This window comes from Babylonia areolata, chromosome 19 (assembly GCF_041734735.1).
Source record: "Babylonia areolata isolate BAREFJ2019XMU chromosome 19, ASM4173473v1, whole genome shotgun sequence".
Classification (NCBI taxonomy): domain Eukaryota; kingdom Metazoa; phylum Mollusca; class Gastropoda; order Neogastropoda; family Buccinidae; genus Babylonia; species Babylonia areolata.
Window position 1 is genome coordinate 25,755,992 of NC_134894.1, and position 12,723 is coordinate 25,768,714.

Genomic DNA, 12,723 nt, shown 5'->3' on the forward strand with positions numbered 1-12,723 from the left:
GTAAACAGTGTAATCACTTCCTAATGTGAGCATTTCAAATTTTCAGGCTTTCAGTTTTAACATTCTGTTATTATTTGTCTTAAATCTTATGGTCCAAAATCTGATTTGGTATCCAGTTTTTGTGACATGCTCTTTGAAATTATAACTTGATTTTTTAGCTTTTAAGAGATCTGTTTTATTGCTTCATGCATTCAACATATATTAATATACCACTTTGTTGCGAACATCATGTTTACATTTGCTTTTTTTATGTTAAGTTTTATACACTGTTCATAACATTCACACTATGACATGTTTCAGTTAAACTGACTGTTGAATGACAGTAACTTAAATTTAAAGCATTTAAACTACTTCTCTGAAGGCAACAACAACAGCAACAAGTGAACAACAACAACAACAAATCAGATTCGTTGATAAATATTTAGATACTATGATAATGTGAAAACTTAGAATGGCAGAAGTTCTGTGTGAGAAAGTAAGTTTTACTTTTATTAAGATCATACATTAAAATAAAGGATGTGAAATCACAAACGGAATACAGTCAAAATAGGTTATAAATATGATCTGACCTACTATTAATATATTCACAATTTACAAACATAATTATTCTGAACATGTTCATTTCAGCTGCTGCTTATCATCGTATGCTGCAGAGACCGGCAGAGTCTGAGAGTGTGTATGAATCAGATTCGCATGATTACTTGCAATTGTTTGGTAAGTGGATTTTTATTTTCTTTAATTTGTAAACAGTGTAATCACTTCCTAATGTGAGCATTTCAAATTTTCAGGCTTTCAGTTTTAACATTCTGTTATTATTTGTCTTAAATCTTATGGTCCAAAATCTGATTTGGTATCCAGTTTTTGTGACATGCTCTTTGAAATTATAACTTGATTATTTAGCTTTTAAGAGATCTGTTTTATTGCTTCATGCATTCAACATATATTAATATACCACTTTGTTGCGAACATCATGTTTACATTTGCTTTTTTTATGTTAAGTTTTATACACTGTTCATAACATTCACACTATGACATGTTTCAGTTAAACTGACTATTGAATGACAGTAACTTAAAATTTAAAGCATTTAAACTACTTCTCTGAAGGCAACAACAACAGCAACAAGTGAACAACAACAACAACAAACAAGTGAACAACAACAACAAACATAAAAGAAACTTATTTTAAACAAGAGATAACATTTTTTTTTTAACATTTACATGAAGTTGAGAACTTCACAACTTATCTTTCCCTGTCTTTCAAAAGCTGTAAACAGAAGAGGAGGAGGTAAGTGTCAACATTGTTTTGTCTATAAAAAAAAGTATGCATCAATAACCATGCAAACTTCTCATAGATGCAATCAACATAATATATTGAAAGGGAAGAAAGCCAGAAAAACCAGAACAACAAATAACATTTGTGTTGTAGAATTAGTCCCCAAAATGTTGCAAACATGCAAGTTAGGGTAAAAGATACCATATTTTCAAGAGCAACAAAAAATTAGCTGGAATTTGTAAATTTAAACAGGTTTTTGCAGATTATTAAAAATATTTGCAGCTGAAATTAGTGAAAACTAAAAAGTTCACAACAGATAAAATGCAAATTTAGAATTTTTCCTTTCATCACTTCACTACCATTCCACAGCAATTTTTTTTTTTTTTACAATATCCTAAAGTAAAATGCAAAATATAAGTATGTGGTTGTTTTGGATAATTCCAGTAACTACATTACAGATAAATAGAAACAAGTCATTACACAGAACAAAACAAAAACAGGAAACAGTTGCCACATGACCTGCTGAACATCATGACAATAACTAAACAGCTGAACTGTTTTTAAAGCACTTTTTAGCAGATGTGATATCAGTCTGACCCAAATATGTAATGAAATGAGTGAATAAACCACATAAGATGAACATGCAAGACAGTCAGTAAGATTTTAATATTTATCAGCTTAATGTGTCTGAAAGGTAATTTGCTCACAACTTTACACTGTGATGTTATCTCTTTTATGAAGTGCCAAGCAGCCAAGTCAGGTAGATTACTCTTGATGACTGCTGTTTAGCATCTTGATCCTGTTTCCCCTTATCTATTTTCATCATGTAGAAAAAGATGGGTGATCTTGTATATTACTCATATTGGTTTGATTTTTCTTCTTTTTTTTTCACAACATGGACAGTTTCATCTAAAGTTTCTCGCCAACTAAATAAAACTGAACAAGACTGGTCCAGGTGATTCCTTTAACGCTTCTGAATATTTGTTGCACTGTTGTACAGTATTTATTTAGTGGAAACTGGAATATCTCTTTTCTTTGTTGAATCATTGAGTTGCCTAACAACTGTGTTGTTACAGCTTCTTCAATAAAAAGTCTTCACCATTTAAAAGAAAAACTAACGTGGTAAATAGGTGTTCACTTTCAGTTTGTGTGTTAGGAACAGGAAAATCACCTATTCTGGCATTGAATTTCTCCACAGGTTATGGACAGTTGTAAGGTGGATGGTTCTTTATTACCTGGTCTGAAAATTATGGTAATACTAACTAAAGGTAACTTTTTACAATGAATGAATCAGGTTGTGTGGTTTATGCGGCTGGAGCATCTAATTCAGACTGACGAGGCCAAACCATCAGTATATTAAATTTTATTTGACAGGTACTGAAGACAGCAACTTTTTGGAATCAGCTTATGTGAGTAGCTATAGGATTAGCAGTTTTTAAAACAATAAAAGTATTCATTTGTACATTAAACTGTATACAGTGTGAAACAGTTTTCATATCCAGTTATTGTTTTTTCTCTTTACTTTTACTCTTTGTTTTAGGAAGTGTTGCTGAATTGCATCTATACTTTGAATCTGCATGTTGTCAGACAACATACATTCTCCTGTTAAAATGGATTGTGAAAAGTGCATTCAGTGTGAGGTTTGTCAAAAGGTGTTTAAAAGCACAACCACTCTAGTTAAACACAAATGCCCCTATTGTAGGTTTTGTGGTAAAGTTTTTTCAACATTTCAACGGTTTCAGTTACACAAATGTTCATGCTTGCAGACATCACCTGTTACTTCTATTGAGCAACACAACATTGCATTCACCCCTGTGCAGACTGAATGGCAGGTACAGAAATGTGAGCAGTTACATTTGGTTTTCAAATGCAGCCTTCCCTCTGTAGAATCCAAAGTTGAGGCAGGAGCACCCAAACAGATCATCAGTATAAGGGGGGATGGAAACTGTTTTTTCCGCTGTTTGAGCCTGGCAGTCTGTGGGTGTGAGACCTTTCATCAGCCGCTTCGATCAGCTGTGTGTAACTTTTTGGTCAGTTCACCATACAGGGTTAGGCTGGAACAGTTTTTGTTGCAGGAACAGGGGCTGACAGCAGAGGCTTATTTGGAGAGGTCTCGCATGATGAGGTGTGGTGTTTGGGCCTCTGAAGTGGAGATTTTCACTGCAGCTGTGATGCTCAACACAAAAATATGTGTTTATCATATCATTGGTGGACAGGGTGCCTGGCACACACATGATTCCAACTTGGTTTCTCCACAAGCAGAAATAGGGCAGTGCATTTACATCAATCACCAGAACAACAATCACTATGAAGTGGTGCTTGATGTTCACTGCCTTTCCGCTGGATCACAGTCCCCATGCAAGCATCACAGCTCAGTACCAACTGAACCAAATGAGACTCTGCTGTCATCTGAAGTTCCCCAACAGATGGATGTGAAATCTCATCAGTCATTCAGCCTGCTGATCAGAAGGGTTCAGATGTCAAAATTGCGAAAAGGGCATTATCGGAAGGAAGAAAGACGAAGAGACAGAGAGAGAAAGGCAAAAATCAGAAAGGTGTTTGAACACAGACAGAAAGAGACAGTACAAAATAAACAGCAAATGGCAAGGAAGAGAGACTGCCAGGAATACAGACAGAAGGAAGCAGTGAGAGACAGGGAAGACAAGGCAAAGAAGAGACAGAGTCAGGAATGGAAGGAAACGGAGGCATCCCAAAATCAAAAGAGGATGAAGTTGACAAGGTTGAGTGCACAGTACAGTGAGAAGGAGGCAGTCAGGAATAGGGAAAGAAAGATGAGGACAAGAGAGGGTGCAGAATACAGAGCAAAAGAGTCGTGCAGGAACAGGGAAGCAATGGTGAGGATGCGAGAGAATGCAAAATACAGACAAAAGGAGGCACTTTGGAACAAGGAAGGAAAGGCAAGGAAGAGAAAGAATATAGAATACAGAGAAAAAGAGATGGGTAAGAACAAAGAAGGGATGGCAAAGAAGCGAAGAGATGTAGAATACAGAGAAAAAGAGATGGGTAAGAACAAAGAAGGGATGGCAAAGAAGCGAAGAGATGTAGAATACAGACAGAAAGAGGCATATAGGAACAGGATAGGTATGATGTGGAAGAGACAGAATATAAAGTACAGACAGAATGAAGCTGTTAGAAATAAAGAACAAATGGGGAATAGGAGAAAGGATGTGAAATACAGAGAAACAGAAGCTGTCAGAAACAGAGAAAAAATGTCAGTAAGGAGAGGGAATGTAGAGTACAGGGGAAAAGAAGCTGTTCAAAACAGACAATATAAGACAAAGAAGAGGGGCAATGACGATTACAGACAGACAGAGACTGACAGAGAGAGAAAACGAAAAGCTCAAAAAAGAGCATGTCCACAGTTCAAACAGAAAGAGTCCTTTTGGAGCAAGACATGCACACAAAGACGAAGACTCATCAAACAGTTGAACAAGAAATGTTTTCATTTGGGATGCAAATCAAAAAATGATCTTGAAAGTGTAAAAAAGTCATTTCAGTTGAGTGTAAGTCATGGGCCTGTTTTTGTTTGTACATGTTGTAATGGTTTGTTTTATAAACATTCAATGAGTGTTGTTCCATCATTTCAGTCTCTTCAGAAGAAAAATATTCAGGGAGGTTTAATCAAGCAGGTTTTGCGGGGAGTGAAAAGCTTTCAGGACACAGAGTGGATTTGTGACACTTGCAAGCGAGGATTGAACAAATCTGTTCTTCCACAGTTAGCTGCTTGCAATGGCCTTGAATTCCCCACCATCCCTCTTCAACTCATAGGACTCACAGCACTGGAGGAAAGGTGTATATCACCACGCATTCCTTTTATGCAGCTGCGTGAGTTGGGCCGTGATCACCAGTATGGTATGAAAGGAAATGTTGTCAATGTGCCTGTTGATGTGCCTGCTACAGTGTCATCATTGCCAAGACGATTTGCAGACACAGAAACAATAGCCTTGAAATTGAAAAGGCGCAGGTGCTACAAAACATCATACCAATTTGAAAACGTCCGGCCCCAAAAGATCTTCGCAGCTGCCCAGTGGCTGATTGAGAACAGTGACCTGTACAAGGAAGAGGGCATCAGCCTTGATCCTTCATGGTACAGGCCAGAGTGGGAAGGTGTTGATGAGGTCGAATTTACAATCAATGAGGCCGATAAAAACTTGGAACATCATGACAATGGCATACCTGAAAGTAGTCTGAAAGAGGTGGACACTGAGAAGTGTGAAGCCACAGCTGAAACTTTCAGTGAAAGACAGGTAAGTGATCAGGCAGTACAGGGTAGTTGCCATCAGTCAGAAGATCAGACTGAGGAGAAATACTTGAGCCAGTCATCTAAAGGCCAAGCTGGTGCTCAAGGAAGAGAGGTTGCAGATGTCTGTCAGGAAATACCTGTAGACAGTATGCCATCTTGTGAGAAGAAAGCAGATGAAGGGGAAGATGATGACAGAGACTGGGTTGAAATCACTCAAGAGGCTGAACTGGGTGTGGGTTGTAGGGACACCCTTCTCCATCCAAATGACTTTTCAGCAGATGGTCAGCAGGCATTTATTATCGCACCAGGTGAAGGTAAGCACCCTCTTGGTGTGTTCTTTGATAAAGATTGTGAGGAAAAGTCATTTCCAGGTATTTTCTGTGGGGAGCGACGAATGGACAACAGCGATCGCTTCAAACCCCTCACATACAGCAAAATCTGTAAAGCAGAACTTCGAAATGCTGACAGACGTGCTGCTCATTCTATTGCCAACATTTTCTTTAAACTGAAAAAACTGCAGATGCTTCAGATCCGTGATCTAGCAACAACAGCACTTAGAAAAGTGAAGGGGTCAAAGAAAGCTTACACTGCAGGTCAGCTGAAGAAAGAGGGTGCAGTTGAAGATCTGTTGCATCATGATGAAGGGTACCGTGTTCTGAAGACTCTGCGGTCCTCTCCCCCATACTGGCAAGCCCGCCAGAAAGATCTGTTTGCCATGATCAGACAGCTTGGCAAACCTACATTTTTTGCCACATTTTCTGCAGCAGAAACCAGATGGTTTGATCTCCTGCGTGTTCTTTACCGCATGGAGCACAATGAAGACATCACTGATGATGAGCTCCAGAAGTTGACCTGGCAGGAAAGGTCAAAACTGATCCAGAAAGATCCTGTGACATGTGCCCGGCACTTTCACCACCGGGTACAGGTCCTGTTTCGAACAGTCATCCTGAGTGATCTGCAGCCCCTCGGAAAAGTAACTGATTACTTTTTCCGTGTGGAGTTCCAGCAGAGAGGTTCCCCACATATCCACTGCCTCCTTTGGGTAGAAGGGGCTCCAGAGGCAGACAAGGACACTGACACAGACATGGAGGATTTCATAGGTAAGTATTTGACTTGTCAGCGGCATGATGTTGGAGAGTTGAAAGAAGTGTCTGACTTGCATGAACATAAACATTCTAAATCATGCAAAAAAGGTGGAAAAAAAGATCTGCAGATATGGCTTTCCTCTCCTTCCGATGTCCAGGACGATGCTGCTGCATCCACTCACTGAATCAGAAGAAGGTGAGAACCCATGTGCCAGAGAACATCTTGGTACCATCAGGAGCAAATTGAACGATCTGAAACCAGGTGATGATATCTCTTTTGAAGATTTCTTGACAAGGGTTGGTCTGGATGAAAATCAGTATGTTTTGGCCATTCGTTCTGACCTTGACAGAACAAAAGTCTTCCTGCAGCGAACACCATCTGAAAGCCGCATGAACAGCAGAAATGATGCTATATCCCAGGTGTGGATGGCAAACACTGATGTACAATTCATACTTGATGAATATGCCTGCGCTGTCTACATTGTGACATACATCAGCAAGAGTCAGCGTGGAATGAGTGACATGCTAAGGGATGCTGCAGATGAAGCCAAACATGGGAACCACAGTGTCAGAGAACAGGTCAGACACATAGCCAACAAGTTTCTAAATCATTGTGAAGTGTCTGCTCAGGAAGCTGTCTACCTGTTACTTCAGTTGCCAATGTGCCGTTCCACCAGGGATGTGGTGTTTGTCAACACGTCACCTCCCAGTCAGAGAGTTGGCATTCTGAAGAACACAGCCTTGCTTGAGACATTGGAAGATGATGATACTGATGTCACATTTTCTAGTCTCATTGACAGGTATGCTGAGCGACCAGAGAAGTTGGAACATCTCTGCTTGGCAGAATTTGCTGCATGGTATGATGTCAAAAAGAAACCACCATACCACAAGAAGCCTGAGAGGCCAGGTGACTTTCTTCCTGAAAATGACTATGAAGAAGATGTCACTGACGACATCTGGAATGCTGACGCATCATCTGGTGATGAATACAGATTACCTGATGGGCGGGTTCTTTGCCGCCGTACAAAATCGAAAATTCTCCGCTGTGTTCGCTTTTCGCGTGAGAGTGAAGCAGAAAACCACTTCAGGGAAAAGCTCATGCTGTATCTCCCATGGCGTGATGAGCAGAAGGACATCATTGGACAGTGTGAGTCATACTGTGAAAGGTATGAACTCCTGAAGGAAGTGGTCAGTGACATGGAGAAGTGCTTTGAGCCTATTGCTGCAGCAGTAGATCGTGCTGTGGATCAGGTACAGAAGGAGGGTGTGGATGAAGAGGCCTGGGATGAGGTAGCACCTCAAGCACAGGACATGGAGAATCGAGATGGTCAATATAACACTGACAGTGCCATCAATGCTGCCTTCCAGCCAAAATGCGAGCAGCATAAACTGTATGATATTGGGCTTGACATGGATTGCAGGTCAACTTCCAACTTGACCTCAGAAACTCTGACAGACAGACTATCTGATGCAGATTTCTCTGCACTTGTAAATGGACTAAACAGCAGACAGAAAGATTTCTTCTATCATATCCTTCACTGGTGAAAACCAAGTGTAGTGGAAATCTGTCTACCTGTGATCCTTTCTACTGTTTTCTGTCTGGAGGAGCAGGTGTTGGCAAGAGTCGCTGTATCCTTGCCATCTACCAAGCTCTCATTCGTTATCTGAGCTCTCGTCCTGGTGACAAACCTGACTGTCTGCGGGTGCGTCTTACTGCCCCAACAGGAAAGGCTGCCTATAACATCAAAGGCATCACCCTGCATACAGCTTTCTGTTTGCCTGCAAATCAGAGTTTGAGCAACTATGTCAAACTTGATGCTGGTCGTTTGAACACTCTTCGTTCATCTCTGGCAGAACTGCGAGTGCTAATCATTGACGAAATATCTATGGTTGGTGCCAACATGCTGGCCTTTGTTGATCAGCGTCTGCGGGAGGTGATGGGATGTGACAAGCCGTTTGGTGGTGTCAGCGTCCTTGCTGTTGGTGATCTCTATCAGCTCAGACCAGTCATGGACCGCTGGGTCTTCCAGCCAAGTGAAGGGCCGTATGAAGGACTGGCTCCTGTACTGTGGCAGGATCTGTTCAGATTATTTGAGCTGACAGAGGTGATGCGACAGAAGGATGACAAGATCTTTGCTGACATCCTCAATAGAATCAGAGAGGGACACCATACCAGAGATGATGAAGAGATGATTAAATCTTGCATCAAGTCTGGTGTGCCACACAACATGCTGCACTTATTTATCAGCTGTCGACTTGTCAGTGAACACAACATCAAAAGTCTTGACCGCCTGCAGTCACCTGAAAGCCATCTGAAAGCCAGAGACAGCATGATGGGGGAAGTCAGTGCAGCATTGAAAGCCGAGCTACTTCAGAAGGCTCGTGATATGACTGTGCAGCAGACACAGAGTCTACCATTACTGCTGACTGTGAAGGTGGGTGCCAGGTACATGTTGGTTCACAACATCGACATTGGAGATGGTCTGGTAAATGGAGCTTCTGGCACACTGCACCAAGTTGGACACACAGGCAGTGAGGGTCCAGAACATGTGTCTGTTCTGTGGGTAGAGTTTGATGATGAAGGTGTCGGGAAAAAGACCCGTGAACAGAACAAACAGCTCTACACACAGAACATCAGCACAAAGTGGACTCCTGTCTTCCAAAGTGTGAAGCAGTTTCGTGTTGGAAAACGTCAGAACGTTGCAGTTCTGCGTAGACAGTTCCCTTTGACAGCTTGCTCTGCTATCACCATCCACAAGTCACAGGGCTCCACACTGGAGAACGTGGCAGTGTCGTTTCAGGGAGCAGTACACCACCATCTAGTGTATGTGGCTCTCAGCAGAGCCAGAACTATGGCTGGTCTCCACCTGCTTGACTTTGATCCAAAGAAGATCAGAGTGTCACCAAAAGTCAAGCAGGAAATGGAAAGACTGAGACAAGAACCTGTTGTGCCCTGTCTGACTGATCTTCAGCAGTTTTCCACCACAGGGTTTGTGATTGTGTTTCACAACAGCCGATCACTTCACAAACACATTGCTGATCTTCGTGCAGACAGGAACTTGCTACAAGCAAGCCTCATGTTTATTTTTGAAACATGGGAGCATGAACAGGATGACCCGGAACACTACAAGATTGCAGATTTTACTGTGGTTGCCAGAAACACAGCTTCAGTGAAAGGCTGTCGTTCACATGCTGGTACACTTGTTTACACCAGAGATCACAGTCTGCCATTCAGTAGCAGTGCTAGCCAGAAGTGCAGCAGTGGCATTGAAATTACTGTGGTTGATGCCAGTACCAGCGTTAGAGGACTGGTTGTTGTTGGGATCTACTGTCCTCCACATGTCAGCATCACAGTTTTGTGTGCAGAACTCAGAGCAGTTATTCAGCAGGAGCTCACAAGTCACACTCATGTTATCATTGGAGGAGACTTCAACAGTGATGCTTCCCGTGGACTGCCTAGACCTCTTCAAGAGTTCTGTGAACAGTTCAGTCTGCGACAGCTGATCAAAGATCCCACCACAGACTATGACTCGACACTGGATCTGGTTCTCACAAATGTGCCTGAGCCAACTCCAGCTGGTGTACTGGAGTCGTGGTACTCCGATCATAAGCCATGTTGGATAGTGTATCTATATTGAAATCAGGATGGGACTTTTTTTCTTTTTTTTAAGGCCTGGGAACCTTCCTTTTAAGTAATGATGGTCCTTGTGTGTGTGGTCTGGTGGTCAGCCTTTTATCTCTTAATATATTTGATGTCATTACTCTTGCTTATGAGTATGACACGCTCTCTGTGTCTGTGTATCATCATCAGATTTCTCATCTGTTGTAGAATTATTGAGAAAGATAGTTGGATAGGTATAGATATGTATGAAATATTTCTGTTTTATTCTTATCATAATATAATAGGGATGAAACATAAAAGGTACTCATTCCTTTTTGTCTTTTTTTGGGTGGGGGTGGGGGGGGATTAAATTTTTCACTTGAGATTGACATACAATGATTCATTTTAAGATTCTGAAATGTTAACAAATGATACATGCTTTTTAACATATCATTGTCAGTGTATCTTTTTTTTCAGAGAGGTGAGGGGGTGCGGTGAGCAGTATAATGAATTGATGTTTACCTTTTATATATGTCACAGGTTTCCAGTCCTGAAATTCAAACTGTTACAGTAACCTGGGCTTGAAACTAATTGTTCTTTTGTTGTGTGTGTTTGGAAAAGCATACTTAATTATGATACTTGGTAGAATAGGTAAATCCAACAGTCATTGGCTGGCAGCATAAAATTTTATCATTACAAATTTTAAGTGTCCAGTTCAGCTTCAAGTATCTGCCATCAAACAGGTTGATAGATCAGATACATAACAAGTAGAAGTTTACAATCGCATATTAATTGACATTTGATCACATGCAGCCACAGCAGAAGCTTTGGACACTTGTGCATGTTGTTTGCACAAAACAGTGCGTTGCTGTGTTGGCATGCACTTTTTCTTAAATAGATGCCTTGATCAGGAAATTTGGGATTGTTGAAAAAACTTGCTTCATGTATACGATGTAGATCTATAGCTCTTTCTCGTGAGATGGTCCATTCTCATTTGAAGAGGGTTTGTGGTATACTGCCTTGTACTGGTGTTGTAGGCATGGAATTATGGTTAATCAGCAGAGACAGTGAAATGTCAATAAAAATTGTAGCATAAGAAGAAGACCAGATTTAAATGCTTAAACAGAATCCATTGTTTTACATTTTTTTCTTTAAATTGCAAACTATTCAGTAAACATTAGTGCTAATATATTGTGTTTTACAAAGTGAGCTTCACATTTGTTTGTATATGACATTCTGACAAATGAATACATGAATAAACTTGATATGTTACTACCCCATGGAACTGATACCTTGTCGTGGTGGGGTAGCTTGAGTGCTTCAGTGACCTGTCAAGCTATGTCAGTTGATGTGTCACATGCCTGGTAGGGCCTCCCATGCTGGACAGGTTGTGGGTATTTGTTCCACAAACTATACCAGCTGGCATGATGCACACATTTTAGGGTTTCCCTTGCTGAAAAGGTTGTATGGTAGAAGCCCGACAAAATTCAGTTTCAAACACATGCCTTTGCATATTTATCTCTTATGACTGACAATTCGTCATCCTTCTGTTTCAGGAAATGGACATCAGCCAGGACAGGAACAACAGAATCTTCTATGAGAAAACCTGTATGCTTTTGATCTAAATAAACACAATACAACATCATAAGCCTCTGTTGCTTGATCAGTTGATGTTTGGTTTGTTGAAGGTGCTGTTTGTGTGCCCCTGTGGGGATGTCAGGGACTCTTTCCATAATACTATGCCCACCCTCTGGAAACCCTCTCCTGAAAATTTATTATTTTATATATCACTTTTCCTTTTCTGTCATTTATTACTTCAGCCATGCTATTTCATTCCCATCCATTTTTTCAAGATAGCTATGATTATTTATTTTTCTAGACTTCATAATTGTGCATTCTTGCAAAGCTGTATTCAAATTTGGACCTAGGATATACGAGTTGCCTGCTGGCATTTTTTGTTTGTTTGTTTGTTGTTGGTTTTCTATGCCTGTTATGTACAATTTGTGTATTATGTATAATTATGTCAATGTTCAGGTTTGATTGGTTTACTCCATCGATAGATTAATGGAAAGGCCAATTTGACGCATGTACTTACATGTGCATGCATACGACTATTCATGCACACACAAAAAAAAAAAAAAAAAAATCCTCCCCCCCCCCCCCCCCCCACACCCCTGTTTTGTTTTTTCTACAAGATCAATATTATACGACACAGTCACACACAAATTGTTTAGTTTTTTTTTTAAATGGCTAACTCATGTTCAAGATTTTAAATCCCAAAACTAAGTTGATGGCAGAAACTATATTACATATTTAATTCATATTTATGAATAAGAAGTAGCCAAAATGAAAACCATCACTGTGGTGATTGATATTCAGTGTCCCAACACATTTACCACTCTGAATAAAGTCCACAACTTGCTGCAACACAAGCAACCATTACTTACATCTAACCGAAGTCACGCTTACCAAAAATAAACAACAAAAAACAATAATAATA

General features: G+C 40.4%; 1 protein-coding gene across 1 annotated transcript in view; it reads left to right on the forward strand.

Moving 5' to 3' along the window:
* Positions 1-451: 451 nt before the first annotated feature.
* Positions 452-12,723, forward strand: part of LOC143294132 (uncharacterized) — a 67,108-nt gene continuing 54,836 nt past the window's right edge. Inside the window, exons 1-6 of the mRNA XM_076605561.1 lie at positions 452-475; positions 3,349-3,441; positions 5,305-5,541; positions 5,926-6,637; positions 6,885-7,949; positions 8,234-10,217. Of these exons, the coding sequence (XP_076461676.1) occupies positions 452-475; positions 3,349-3,441; positions 5,305-5,541; positions 5,926-6,637; positions 6,885-7,949; positions 8,234-10,217 (4,115 nt within the window). The remainder of the gene's footprint in view (positions 476-3,348; positions 3,442-5,304; positions 5,542-5,925; positions 6,638-6,884; positions 7,950-8,233; positions 10,218-12,723) is intronic.